At 34.2% G+C, this 15,986-nt stretch overlaps 1 protein-coding gene across 8 annotated transcripts in view; it reads left to right on the top strand.

Moving 5' to 3' along the window:
• The window catches only part of LOC114328837 (tropomodulin), a 386,380-nt gene extending 372,708 nt beyond the window's left edge, over positions 1 to 13,672 (top strand). For all 8 annotated transcript variants that reach the window (XM_050657612.1, XM_050657613.1, XM_050657614.1 and 5 more), the window contains one exon: positions 10,165 to 13,672. Coding sequence is in view for 1 of the 8 variants with exons in the window: in XM_050657613.1 (XP_050513570.1) it covers positions 10,165 to 10,223 (59 nt within the window). In the remaining 7 variants the exon portion in view is untranslated. The remainder of the gene's footprint in view (positions 1 to 10,164) is intronic.
• The last annotated feature ends 2,314 nt before the right edge of the window (positions 13,673 to 15,986 follow it).

The raw sequence follows: 15,986 nt of genomic DNA, 5'->3' as shown, positions 1-15,986 counted from the left end.
AGTTTAGAACACCCTGTGGAATATTCTAGCGTATATAAAATATTCAAATTAAAACTCAACTGTAGCCATAGGCTTTCTTAACATTTCGCTGTTTGATTTATTTGATTATGTTGGATAATAAAAAAGTTAGATACTTTAACAACTAGCAACGTTCTTCATCAATACAGGGTGTTTCTAAATAAGTGCTACAAACTTTAAGGGGTAATTCTGCATGAAAAAAGAATGACCGTTTACTTTATAAACATGTGTCCGCAAATGCTTCGTTTTCGAGATACGGGATGTTGAATTTTTTCCTATAAACTGACGATTTATTTATTGCTCTAAAACCGGTTGAGATACGTAGATGAAATTTAGTAGGTTTTAAGAGGTAGTTATTGCGCATTTTTTGACGTACAACTAAGAATTTTATATTCACCATTGGCGTGCATACGGGTCATATTACCCGTATGCACGCCAATGGTGAATATAAAATTCTTAATTGTATGCCAAAAAATACCCAATAACTACCTCTTACAACCTACCAAATTTAATTTGCATATCTCAACCGGATTTAGAGCAATAAATAAATCGTCAGTTTGTAAGAAAAAATTCAACATCCCGTATCTCGGAAACGAAGCATTTGCGGACATATGTTTATAAAGCAAACGGTCATTATTTTTTCATGCAGAATTACCCCTTAAAGTTTGTCGCACTTATTTAGAAACACCCTGTATTGATGAAAAACGTTGCTAGTTGTTAAAGTACCTAACTTTTTTATTATCCAACATAAGCAAATGAATCAAAAAGCAAAATGTTAAGATAGCTTAAGGTTACAGTTGAGTTTTAATTTCAATATTTTATATACGCTAGAATATTCCACAGGGTGTTCCAAACTTTCAGGAAAAAACACACTATCATTGTTACACCCGGTATACAATGACACTTATCTGTTTAGCAACAATATTATTACATCCATATTCTTGAAGAATAAAGCTATAACATATTAAAAAAATCGCTAAAATCGGACAACAGGTTTAGGAAATATGAGACATTAAAAATGTCCCATTTTTAAGGTGGTGCGTTAATTTTGAATTGAAACGACGCGTACCATCCAGGTGACCATTAAGTATGTCCATAGTTAAATAATGCACAAATAGATGCTACTTACAACCTCTAATGAGGTAAAATCTGAATTATTGCACCTTGTAAAATCTACGTGTGTTGAGGGTGTTTTTTCACAAAACCATATACGGCGTGACTACTCTATTCATTTTGTTTACACCAAAATCTGTACCTTCCCTATACTACAGTTAAATACTTTCCTGTGCACCCCGTATAAAATATTATAACCCTTGTATCCTTACTCCCTTGATTTCCTATTATAAACTTTATGAAGTCATACAGGTGATAATAAACACTTATTTTATCAGGAAGCTTTGATGACCTTTTATAGAGCGCTATAACATAAAGAAAGCATGATCTTTTAGATGACGTTATAGAAATACCTTTTTTATTTTTTCTTCTTTATTTGGTCGTTTAGCTTTTTAGCACTAGCGCTAGCGCACAGCTGTTTTCGGTGTTTTAGATAAAGAAATTTAATAAGCAGGAATTGAAATTTCTTTTTGTAGAACTTGATGATCTCGCTCTCGCTTGTATATGGCAATTTTGAAAATATCTCCAAGAGGTTGGCTAATAAGTGCGTTTTTATATAATAGAAAAATGTGTCGTTTGTTTTAATAATCTCAACACTTGATTAAAAACAAAAAACTGTAACAAGACTTTCTTAACAATGAATAATCATTGATAAATGTTTTTGCCACAGAACGGCGAAACAAAAAATATTGTGACATGTGACGTGACATTTGAAGTCAGCTTAAAACATTGTATTATGTCATGCGCCACTTTAAAACTTTATCTATATTTTTCAATTGTCACACATTACATTCCAGTATATACAGAGCGAATCATAAATAATGTTTTTGTTTGTATTGTTGCACTGTGTTATTTGTGAAGTATTTCCTTGTCTTTTTGTTGTAATAACATTTTGAGGGTATATAGTTTGTATCAAATGAAATTATCACGTAGTTAATCCGGTTATGTAGCAAAGGCAAAAACACGAATTCGATCATGTAAATTCCCCCTGCATTTAGTCCAGGCTGTATCGTCGCCCCCGTTAAGTAAATTATTCCTATTCGATTTTTTTTGCACAAACTTACTCAAAAAGAGCTCCTTATAACAAATCCACAGGGTGCCAGGCGGTATCGTGGTCGAAAAATTGTTTAAACAATTCTTTTTAAACAAATTCACAAAAACAATTTTTTCACTTCGGACAATTTTTTTTAGATAACTTTTGTCATTCAGAGAAAAAAAGGTTTGTTGTGATTTTTCTCTAAAATTGATTGTTGTTGAGTTATACCTACGCGATTTAAAATTTGAAAAATGCGAAACCATTTTCACGACTTAACCCGGGAGCAGTCGCGCCGTGGGAAAAATCTCAAATTTTCTCCGTGATAACTTGATCAAAAATTTTTCAACATTGCTTTCCACTCATAAGTGCCTGGAAATTACGCCTTTTTTGAGAACCAATTAGCTTTAAAATTGTTAGAAATAGATATTTTTAACATAACAAGTAAACAAAAATATTATAAAATAGAAATTTGATTTAAATTCGTATTTAAATCTATATTGTGAGATTTTTCTCTACGCGCGACTACTTACATTAAAGAAGTGAGCGCGACTGCTCCCGGGTTAATAACTTGGTTAAAAATTATTATTATGAAAGTCAGAAAGTGACCAAATCAAAGTTTAAAGCCCCCTCCCCCCTACAAGATCCTGAAAAAATGATTGTCATTATTTTATTACTAAGCTCTTATTTTTAATTATTAAGAATGAGCGCTAAAGCCGATGCCGCACGGCAGGATGCTAGGTGGTCGCTTGGAGGATGGATTTTAAAGGTGGATGGTGGAGGGACGCTGCATCCTGGACGCAGTGAAAGAGTGAAATGAAGTCAGAAGTCGTTCAGAAGAACACATTCTACGATTATTTTAATGGTATTGGTTCAATCGAATGGCAAGAAGATTGCTCTACCTCAGAATATTATTCGTCACAACAGTGCAAATTAATACGTTCTTTATGTTGTTTATATTTTTTACTAATAAAGTGATAAATTTACGAGTCTTAATATATTTACATTGTAATTTGCTCTTTTTACTCCCGGGTTGCGTAATAGTTATTTTTCTACAACCACTATTCAAAGTGCACTTTTCTGCACGGTTTTATGTTAGCAAACTTGATATTTTCTCACAGTATAAGATATTTGACATTAGTGTGCAGAAAAGTGACGTTTCTGTGCCGCAAAGTGACGTTTCTGTGCCGCAAAGTTCTTTTCTGCACAGTTGACTACCTCATTCTGAGTAACGTTATATTCTGTTTACATCCGTGGACTACCGCATTCTGAGTAACGTTATATTCTGTTTACATCCGTGGTTAAATTTTAAACAAATATATAACCTATAAGACAATTATTATATTTAACTATAGCATAGAAACTAAATTATGGATGTTACAACTGTTTTATTTTACAATTTTATTCTTATTAAACATTTTATAATTATCCAAATAACCAATAAGGATTTAGCAACCTGTGCAAGAGACGTCGAATGAAGTAGGTTTTGTGTAAATCCGTGACTGCATAAATATAATGTCAATAATGTGTAATAATTGTTTAAATTTAAACAAATTAAGGCAGTGCATTAATTTTTTAACTGATTTCTGTGCAATTTACTTAGGTATAAGGAATTTAAATTGATTAGTAGGTATTAATTAAATACAGTTTAAAATTTATCACATAGGTACCTATTATAATTAATCGTCGTTTGGAAATTGTGATTTTTATTTTTAGGAAAAACTGTGCTTGTAGAAAAAGTATAGTGTGAAACACGTGCAGAAAGGTAATTTCTCACTCGTTTGAATTGCGGCACTCGCTTGCGCTCGTACCGCAACTTTTCAAACTCGTGAGAAATTAGTACCTTTCTGCACTTGTTGCACAATATACTATTTCCTAACAAGTGCAGAAAGTCATTCTTTTCCGCACGCGACTGCAGTTTGCCAAACGACGCGAAGCGGGAGTTCGGCAAGCAGTCGAGTGGGGAAAAGAGACTTTCTGCAAGAGTTAGAAACAATATTTTTTCTAAGAGTCTTTAAAAAATTACCAAATCTTAATCAATTAATTTAATTAATATGAAAATACATACACAAATTAATTCTTTGACAAGGTTGTCAAAACCAAACTTTCAATATAATTAGCATGACGACGATCTTGGTTTCCATGACAATGATTCAAAACGACTGTTATTGTCTACCGATTTGATTTTCGAATATTATGTCAAAATAATTTCATTTCATCGAATTGTCGCGTTAATTTCATTAAAACAGGAACACAATAAGATATATTTCAAATGAATTAGTAAATAATATCTAAATATTAGTTTATTGCATGTATTATAATTAGTTTAAGGCCATATTAACATATCTAAATTAACACGCGTGCGGAAAAGTAAAAACCGCGTGCGGAAAAGAAAAACGCGTGCGGAAAAGTAACACGCGTGCGGAAAAGTGAAACTTTCTAAACTAAAATGCGTGCGCGAAAGTAGACATTTTTGCACGCTCGTAGAAAAAATATTTTTCATAAAGTTTTGAAGCAAAAAAAGTGAAAATAAACTTTGTGTATATATAGCAAAAGTGCCAACCGAAGAGCGCAAATTTAAGCATTTTAATAAGTAAAAAAGTAATGGTATTATTTACTAATAATTAAGTGTAGGTTACTATCTGATTCGACTTCGAGGGCTGCTGGGTCCCAAATTGCAAATAGGTCCAGATGCGGTCGTTGCATATGCGGTCAAGGTAATTTTCGTTGCAAAAGCGGTCAATCCAAAATATTTTGGCAGGTAACGTTGCACTTGCGATCAGACATTTTACTTAAAAGCTAGAAATTTAAGAAGGTCGTAAATTAGTAACCACCCGAGTTATTAGCAGGCCAGGTCGACCCTATTGAAATATTTTAATCTGATTATCTATATTTCGAACAATAGGTAATGAAAACAGTAATGACTAAACCACAATAATCCCCTCATTACGGATTTTTGGAAAGTTTGTATTTGCCTAATTATAAAGGTTGGGGGAGAATTACCAAAATCTAAATATAAAAACAAATGCATATTATTTGTATATTGTTAGTTTTAGAGATTGTTTATTGCAGTAAGTAACAACTTTTAATAATTGAAAATTTTGAAGTGATTGAAACCACCAAGGGAAAACCTTCTGCTCTTCACGCTGGATATCCACTTTTAAATTTTTAATACTTTTTAACATTTGACACAAACAGTAAGGAAGCCAATTTATATAGAAATAATCAACAATTCGCTAATATTTTATTTATGTTACACTAAGGTTTAGTAAATCAACTATCTTCATTTTTTTTAATTAGTGCAGATAATCTCACTAAACTCTCAAAAGAAGCAAGTTTTTCTATATCAAAATACTTTTTGCCGTAATAAAATTATTAGTAAGCATTTTCTCCTCTTATCAACGTCTATGATAAATATTATTTAAATCATACAAAAATTTGGTTATAGAATTATTCATGTGATAGTGGTAGAAAAAGGTAAAAATATTATTTGTTTATTAGGCAATGACCGCACATGCAACGATAAAATCAACATATTTTTGTATGACCGCAAATGCAACGATAATAGCCGTGATCGCAAATGCTACGACCGCATCTGCAACGACACCCCCAAATTGCCCTTTATTTTATACACAACACTTATTACGCTGTCCTCCATAGCCAGGCTACCCGGATGGATTATCAAACACGACTGATATGGGTGGATAGACGCCTGGCGGACCACCGGATGGGTAGATGGTAGTGAGAGGCCACTGCGGCTACCATCGTTTTTATATTCATGGTATAAGTAGCTGGATGGTCGCCAGGCAGGTATCTAACATCCACGATCCTACCAAACTTCCTGCAGTGCGGCATCGGCCTTAGAGTGTATTGAGGCGGCCGTCAATGTGAGTGCGAGTGAGACGCTCCATTGGACGACTGGAATGATGCATCTCTTTCGCTCAAATAACCGCTTAGTAATAGAATAATGACACAAATTTCTTCAGTATCTTGTAGAGAGGACTTCAAACTTTGATTTGGTCACTTCCTGTACCATAATAATAATTTTTAACCGAGTTATTAAGCCTTGAAACTGGTCATTTTCGCATTTTTCAAATTTTAAATCGCGTATTACCCGACAACAATCAATTTTAGAGAGAAATCACAAGAGACCTTTTTTGCTCAGAATGACCCAAATGATCTAAAAAAAGTTTGTTCGAAGTAAAAAAATTATTTTTGTGAATTTTTTTAAAAAAATTGTTTAAACAATTTTTTGACCACGGTACCGCCTGTCAACCTGTATATTTGTTATAAGGACCTCTTTTTGAGTAAGTTTGTGCAAACAAATCGAATCGGAATAATTTACTTAACGGGGGCGACGATACATCCAGGACTAATTATTGGCTTTATTGTTTTTCAAAATACTTGGAATATTTTGAACTCTGCTCATTGTTACTGCGCAGAGATAATCCCACAGAGACCCCTGTACATATTCGTCATTAAACTTGTGTTCGGTATTTAATTCAAATCCTATTAACATTTTAAAGCCGAATTAAAAAACGAACAAAACAAACACGCACTTTATAGCCAGTCGAATGGAGTATTTTTACAGCTAATTTAATATTAATGGGCACTGTTCGTTTCGGATTTACCTCATTTGTATGTTTCGTGAAATAATTATTTGAATTTCATTTCGAACATAGGCTAAATTATATAGATTTAACATTGTGTACTCATTATTTATCGTTTTAATCAATTCGATTATTCACAGTAATTCATTTTACGAAGCATATATCAATACTTTGATGTTGGTTTTTGTTTTATCCTTAAATTTTGTCAATCTTTATTGAAGTTTATATTCATATAAAAAACAAGATAGCATAATTTTTACTAGTGTTATTGCTGTGTGAACATAAGGGCTAATTTGAAGAAATATGAAGTTTCCTCTTCAAACCTCTTTATGTATGTGATTTTTTTCTTAAATGACTTCTAAGTGAGCGGCATCTTCTTCTGTCCTTCTTGCATTACCGTCTCCTCTAGGAGGTTGGCTACCATCACAGCAATCTTAACTTCGTTGGCCGCAGCTCTGAATAATTGTATCGAACTGCACCCGTACCAATCCCTTAAATTTTGCAGCCAGGAAATCCTACGTCCCCCATTTCTCTTTCCCGAAATTTTTCCTTGGATTACGAGCCTTAGCAGGGAGTACTTTTCCCCTTTCATTATGTGGCCTAGATATTCCAGTTTTCTCGTTTCTGTGGTTTTTATGACTTCGCATTCCTTCCCCATCTTCAGCAAACATCTTGATTTGTGACTCTCTCTGTCCGTGGTATTTTCCACATTCTCCTGTAGCGCCACACCTCGAATGCCTCAATGTTTTTGATTTTTATCTTTTTTAGTGTCCAAGCTTCCATGCCGTACATCAGAACGGAGAAAACATAGCACCTTAACATTCTCGTTCTCAATTTATACAGTATGTCCCTGTAAGTTGTATCCATATTGAAAACTTTTTTATTATTAATTTTACGAAAAAAAGTTATTCTTCATAAAAAGCTCTGCATAGTCCAAAACCTAAGATTTAACCATCAAATATCAATTTTTTTTAATATTATACTTCAGGTATAAGTCAAAAAGTTTGAATTTCACTCAAAAGTAGCTTTATTCTTCACAATTTTGAAAATTGCTATTATGAAAAGTTGTTTGGAATTAAAAACTATATTCTAGTATGAAATTACATCCTTCTAATTGAAAATTTTTTTTTGAAAAAATATGAATAACTAACATTATTTTCAGTTATTTCAATTCAGATACTTAACTCTTTTATTATTAATTTTACGAAAAAAGTGATTCTTAATAAAAAGTTCTGCATGGTCTAAATCCTAAGATACAACCATCTTATGTCCAATTTTATCAATTTTATACGAGGTATGTCAAAAAATATGAATTTCGCTCAAGAGTAAAATACGTTTATTTTTTACAATATCGAAAATTGTTATTATAAAAAGTTATTTAGAATTAAAAACTATGTTTCAGTATGAAAGTACATCCTTATAATTGAAATATTCTGAACTATAAAGGTACTTTACTTTTGATCTAAAATCTTTTTTGACATACCTGGTATAAAATTGATAAAATTTGACATAAGATGGTTTTATCTTAGGTTTCGGACCATGCAGAACTTTTTATTAAGAATCACTTTTTTGCGTAAAATTATTAATAATAAAAGAGTTATCTGAATTGAAATAGCTGAAAATAATCTTAGTTATCGATATTTTTTCAAAAAAAATTTTTCAATTAGAAGGATGTAATTTCATACTAGAATATAGTTTTTAATTCCAAACAACTTTTCATAATAGCAATTTTCAATATTGTGAAAAATAAAGCTACTTTACTCTTGAGTGAAATTCAAACTTTTTGACATACCTCGTATAATATTCAAAAAAATTTGATATTTGATGGTTAAATCTTAGGTTTTGGACCATGCAGAGCTTTTTATGAAGAATAACTTTTTTTCGTAAAATTAATAATAAAAAAGTTTTCCATATGGATACAACTTACAGGGACATACTGTATAAACTATAAAGGCAAGGGAGACTATGCATTATATTATAATGGAGTAGGTTTCTTAAGAAGAAGAAATCACAAATTCAAATATTTAGTAGCATCTCGGACAGGATTATATAATATATGATCTAAACTTAATTCACAAACCAGAATTAAGATTGTGCAGGTTTTTGCTCCAACGGAAAAAGCTGCTGATAATGAAATAAACATTTTTACGCACGACTTAAAAGCTGTAGACAACAGCAAAAATAATAAATAATGGAATATTTTAACTCCAAAATTAGAAGAATGATTGAAGATTCTGAAAACAAGATTGGAAATTTGAAAATAGGAGAAAATATTTATGGAATTCCTGGAAAAGGAACAAAATATGTATGCTAGCTTTTACAAAAAGAAACCTAACAAAAAGTTGACATGGATCACACCAATTTACCAAAACTGAAATTGACTATTTTCTCTCAAACAACAAAAGAATATTTGAAGACGTGACAACAATAAACACCATAACAAATGGTGGTGATCACTACATTGCTAGACAAAGAGACCAACGTTGGGACGCCACAATACAACATTGGAAACCTTACAAAGGTAGATGACCACAGATGAGATGGGTAGATTACATAAAAAAATAACCGGAACAAATTAGAAGTATGGTATTCAGGATAAAGTTCGATGGAAGGAGATGGGAGAGATCGATGTCCAAAAATGGGCGATATCAGGCTAAGAACAAGAAGCGAGAGTTTGGCTTTAATATTGCACTTATGTCACATTTTGACAGATCGTCTTCATTCGCCGCTATCAGAACAGTGTCGTCTGCATATCATACTATCTTTATTTACCTGTTTCCCTTGGTATCAATCTTTATCATGTGTATGTTACAGATCAAGTAGCACTTATATAGCACACTTTAAAAAATTATTATAAAAATGTAATATAGAAACCAATTGTCTTTAAAATAGATAGAGTACTTTGATAGAGTAATAAGAAAGTTGAAGACAAAAACGACATCAAACAATGTGTTCTAAATGAGGTAATTTTCCAGTTTTATGAAAGTGAGACTTACTTGTTGTAATAAAATCAATTATCAAAAGTTTTCCTCATGAAACAAGATTATTATATTTTATTATGCTTATTATATTTTACTATCCAATGCAGATTTTGTAATAGTGCAGTCACTGAAGGTTTTCACCTCCGATTTCGTTGAACCTCCATCGATTTTCATGAAAATTGGTGAGTAATTAGAGGATACCTCAAGGAACAAAAGTGGCATGATGCCAACTTGCGCTTTTACCCTGGGGGTGGATGTCACCTCTTCTCGGGGGTGAAAATTATTTTATTATAAATAATACCATAATACCAAGTACCAAATAGGTGTTTTATAAATCTCACTTTCATTATACTGGACGCTTCATAAAAACTGTAGTGACAATCATTATAATTTTGTTTTTTTTTTGTAGCCCGCAGACGCCGTACTGGGCAATTGCCCAAAAACTATTTAGTAGGTTATATCGCTTGAAGCTAAGAGCTGTTTGCGCTGTTGTCACATCTCATGAGCCCTGTCACAGTCACGAGTCACGTAAGAAGAAAGAAGGAAGAAGAGAAGACAGTCCGTGCCGAATTTTAACTGGTAGTTTTCTCTACATTAGTTTTATTTTTTAATTGTACAGTTTACCTCTGCTAAAATTTTTCGAAGGTGGCAAATGATTTGCAATACATTTTTTGTCTACCTATGTATTATCATTCGAATAATCATTTATATAATAAACTATTCTAAATGGGAAATAAGCCACAATTTAACTAAAAAAATGATTGTTGTCGTTGTCAACATATATAAAATATTTTTTTAGTTAAATTGTGGCTTATTTCTTATTATTTAGAATAGTTGATTACAAAAATGCCACATGGAAATAGCTTCGAACAATCATTTATGTGTTACAGATTATAAGAATGCTCAAAAAAAACTTTTCTTTTCAATAACACACAAATCATGTAGGTCATCCAGAAAGAATTCATTTTATACCCACAATAGAGCTAAAGTGAAAGTTTTTCCAGGATTCTCGATTTCAGTCGACACCAGCTCTTCATATCGTCTCAAAGATTCTTTAGCGGTTTTCTCCTGTTTTTTTTTATTTTTAAAGAGGAATTTACTTGAAGGTGCAGTGGGTACTATTTGTCCAAAGGAGAATCATAGATACGACCACACCAGACGCCCTCCGTCAAATTCCCTTAGTCGTGAACAGCTTGGCTTTTCAACATTCAAGTTAACGTTGGCCTGACCAGTTTCTCATTAGTTTTTGAGACGGTCGTAGTAGCAAGTACTTCCATGCTTCCATGCATCCGGTTACACCGGGTCTAGCCACGAACTTAAGGATAGTGCCGACAGGTATTGGAAAGCAGTATTACTAATTACATTTCCAAAAGCAACTAGCACTCAGTATTACCACAAAATCTTCTGGTCTGCGAGAAGACCTGCTGCATGCTTCCCGTATTGACAGAAAACCTTTGCACAGCAGGCAGGATTCAAAGCTCAGTGGAACCCAAGATCCCACCTAGCTCCACGCTTGCTCAAGGAACCGTGTCAAGATAAATGGGATTGTTCATGGGATCTTCACATGGTAAGAAGAATGCTGATGCTGAGCAACCTAGCAACCCCCTTTTGGGTTAAGGCAGGGCTATACAGGGTGCAACTTCGCATATACATGTGTTTCTATCCTAACATGCTCCGACGAGGCCATCTCCAGTTAGGGTGTTACGTCAGTCATTAACGTGGATGTCCTCTTTTCCAGTCACAGGTGTCACTTAATGTATGTGTTAGGTCAAGCCCACAAAGGTTTGCAGATGTGGCAGTTTCTAGGATTGTTGGAATGGTGAATCAGTTGACCTCACTTGAGCCTTTTTAAATATTGATCTAAGATCTTGATTGATTTGGGAAGCCGTAAATTGTATCTCATGTTGTAGATAATCCCAAGGCCCTCATCTGTTCGGTAACCATTCAAAGCAATGTAGTTTTTGACAGTTTTCTTAGTCCTTTTGCTACCTAATTCAGGGTTGTGATGAAATGTGTTACTGAAAAGAGCTAAAGTTACTTTATACCTGTATCATTTTGCCACCTTTCACATTGGACTTATCACTGCCCAACATTATACACAATATAGTATAGCAATGTATTAAATGTTATACATTTTGTAGAGGTAAACTTTTTCTGTGAAAAAATACTAAATGTACTGGTCAACTTAATCTTAAATTTTTGCAAGTTGAAATATGAACGTCTAGAATGAAATAGGTACTAAAAGTACTGGAGATAAATTTGCGCAATACTGGTTAGCTGTTCTTGAGAACTGTTTGGCCAACAGCTCTTTTTTATACTGGAAATACAGTCCTTTTAGATAGAAGTACTTATTCCCCGCCTAGATGATTGGTTGAGTTTCATCACTATTTTTGTTTGTTTGTTCCTGTTTTGTACTACGAGCATTTAGGGAATGGAAGAAGGCTCACGAAGCCTGGGTGTCGCCTGGTACCCGGAATTGAGCCGTTTTTACCTTCGACTCGATCGTGTCCATCTCCCAGAAGTAGCATCTGTGACTGAGCACGAGGTGCGCTCTTTCACCACGACAAGAGTTCACGATTTTTGGCGAAGATCAGTCAAACTAACCCATATGGTAAATTAGATTACTTCTTATGGTTATATCTAACCCTTCCTAAGCTTCATCTGATTTACCTCATCAGCAGTATTTTCTGTTCATTACAGAAATGTTAATTTCTTCCGGTACCGTCAGTTATGTTCGTCACTTTGATCAACATAGTTTGGTAAGGTTATATTGTATCAAGAGTGTTTAAGACATCAAGGGTATTATTTTTGCTGGGAGTAATAGTAGAATACTAGTGCAACATGTTTAAAGTTGAAGCTTGGAAACAAAACAAAAGGAACCGAACTGAATCATCTCTAAATCCATACCGGACCAAGATTTTTTGGAGCGCTATTTGCAACTACACATTGTACAGTTATCTGCTATTATCTGCATTTAATAAGAATTAACGTATTTTCAATCAAAATTGTGGTTAATTCCAATTGCATGTAGTAGATAACATAGAAATACCACAAGGAAATAGTTTCAAAACAACACATTTTACAGTGTATATTCATCAAAATGGTGTAGATTGTTATCGCTCTATTTCACACAGTTTTTGGTACGTTTAAGCTGGATTGCAAAGCCAGTCATAACGGCTGGATAAAAGAATATATATTGAGTTTCATTCTAAACGTTCACATTTTTCTCTTTTGTCTTTCTAGACTTTAAAACTTCTGTTACAGGTTTTCATAGATTTTCTCAAGTGCTATCTGTCTTATCAAAGATTTTATTACATATTAATAATTATTTTAGTGAATATATCATTTTGTCTGTAAATATTGTTTTTGCACACTGAAACCATTGCTTGGAGCACTTCAACCAAAGCCCTGGACTGCAAGGTATGTCTCTTGGTTCTGATTGAAGCTGATTTCACTGCGCATGTTCTACATTTAAGGAACTATCGAAGCCTTTGTGTACTATCGGCTTGACACATCTTCGTCTTAAGACAGATTTTAACATTTTCTTTTTGTTAATAATTTTATCATGTATATATAAGTTTTATCATAGGTTTTATAGGTCCCGGTACCGTTAAATCCATGGAACTAGTTCTGTGTTTGAAAGGGATTTTTGTTTAGAAAAGCTCGTTGGTACCGGTACCATTTGTTATTTTCATAGTATATATTCTAGCTTGGTTTCTTCTGAAACGGATAGATTAGCCGTTTCTTCGGAAGGAGTCAAGTGTATTATGTGTAAATTTTTAGTCTGTTAGTTTTGTTTTTTTTTCTTTAATGTGTATAAACCTAGTTTTATCACTTCCTTATTTGCATAAAATGTGATGACAAAAAATATTCATAGTAATTGTAATTTTCACAAAATAAAAACAGAATAACGTCTACTGTTTGTGTGCTTCATTGCTAGCCCTTTATCCTTTTCAGAAGTGGTCATATATCAACAGCAGCAGTCAAGGATGGCCATACCCATGGGCAAGGGGGGGCGTGCCCCCCCTAGCTTTTCGGATGCTTTAAACTATATGTCGCCGGTCCGGAACAAGAATGATATAACTGCAAATTTTGTTAATTCCTGTGTATTGCGTAATTAACTTCTAAAATACTGTGTACAGATGATACGAAAGAGACAGAACTGTAACTATGTGCTAAGCCACTACAGGGTGTAGTTGCGTCGTTATTGAAATACGCATCATTTTAGACCTGGTTTCAGATGAATAATGACGCAACCAGGCCGGATTTAAGGGGGGCAGGCTGGGCGGCTGCACGGGCCCCCCACATTCCGGGGGCTCCCACAAAATGTCAAACGTAAAAAATCAGCACATTATTCACATAGAAAAATGTTTGTCAACCAATTAACTATGATATTTCGTTACATGGAATGTTTAAAAGTTTTGATCTCGAGAGCAACGCTGACCGTGGCAGAAATATTATTGTTCCTAAAAGAGTAAATACTACTAGATGGTCATCTAGAAGTGATGCCGCAAAAGCGCTAGTTGAAGGTTATAATCAGACTAAAGGAGCATTATCCAAAATTTTAGTACACGATGAGCAACAATTTAAAACTCGTAGCGATGCAAATGGTTTGTATAATCGAATGTGTTTACTGGAAACAGGAATATTTGCAATATTTTGGAATGATATCTTAGAGAGGATAAACAGCAAAAGTCGTATTCTCCAAAATCCAAGTATTGGCCCTAATTCAGGTGTGGCGGCATTTAGATTACTTAAAGAATTTATATTCTTTTAAGGAATATTCGAATGACTCCACTGGATTATGGAACATCTCCAGAGACTGAAATGACAACATCAGAGAAATTTAGGACTTAAAATTTTATCACTATTATATATCACTTCATTTACTATTTAAGTCAGAGGCTTCTGCATATTCATTCCAATTTTGAATTTTTACATCATTTGGGAAATTTAACTCCCAATGAAATTGAAGCTCACTCACAGAAGCTTACCGACATTTATAGTCTAAGACCTGGGAGCGGAATTTGTGCGTGATAAGTAATATGCAAAAAATATACGGGGATATGTTGAATTAGTTGTGTACATGACTTCCACCAACGCCCGGAAACCAGAGTGGGGGCCGAGGGTAGTTATAAGGGGTCAAAGTCGCGGTTTTTATTATTTTTTTATGACGCTCATGATCGAGATAGTGCACCAAAATTTGGGAATAAGTAGGTTATGACGTACCTAAGTAAAATCTCTAGGGGCGCAACGCTGCGTGGCCGACAAAGGGGTGGGGGTAGGGGTGAATATAAAAATATAAGGGGTTTTTGCGACGTTCGTGACTCCGATAGTGCACCAAAATTTGGGTATAAGTAGACCATGACATAAATAAGTAAAATCCCCAGAGCCGGAAACCAGAGTAGGGGAGGAAGGTAGTTATAAGAGGTCAAATTCCCGTTTTTTATTATTTTTTTTTGTGACGCTCATGATCGAGATAGTGCACCAAAATTTGGGAATAAGTAGGTCATGACGTATCTAGGTCAAATCTCCAGGAGTGGAACGCTGCGTGGCCGACAAAAGGGGTGGGGCAGGGGTGAATATAAAAAAATATAAGGGGTTTTTTGCGACGTTCGTGATTGAGATAGTGCACCAAAATTTAGGAATAAGTAGACCATGACATAACTAAGTAATATCCCCAGAGGCGGAAACCAGAGTGACGGACGAGGGTAGTTATAAGGGGTAAAACTCGCGGTTTTTATTATTTTTTTTGTGGCGCTCATGATGGAGATAGTGCACCAAAATTTGGGAATAAGTAGATCATGACATTACTAAGTAAAATCTCCAGGGGCGGAACGCTGCGTGGGGGATAAATGTTGTGCCGGGTCACAAAAAAAAATAATACACACTGCGATTTGACCCCTTAAAACTACCCTCATCCCGAACTCTGGTTTCCGGCTCTGGGGATTTTACTTAGCTAAGTCATGATCTACTTATTCCCTAATTTTGGTGCACTATCTCAATCTAGCACGTCGCAGAAAAAACCCTTATATTTTTTATATTCACACCTACCCCCATCGCTTTATCGACCACGCAGCGTTCCACCCCTTAAGATTGTACTTAGTTACCTCATGACCTACTTATTCCCAAATTTTGGTGCACAAAAAAAATAATAAAAACCGCGACTTTGACCCCTTATAACTACCCTCGTCCCCCACTCTGGTTTCCGGCCGTTGGGGAATGTCATGT

Source organism: Diabrotica virgifera, chromosome 8, assembly GCF_917563875.1.
Source record: "Diabrotica virgifera virgifera chromosome 8, PGI_DIABVI_V3a".
In the NCBI taxonomy this organism is placed as follows: Eukaryota; Metazoa; Arthropoda; class Insecta; order Coleoptera; family Chrysomelidae; genus Diabrotica; species Diabrotica virgifera.
The sequence above is the reverse complement of the archived record's forward strand: the minus strand, read 5'-3'. Positions and strand labels throughout refer to the sequence as shown.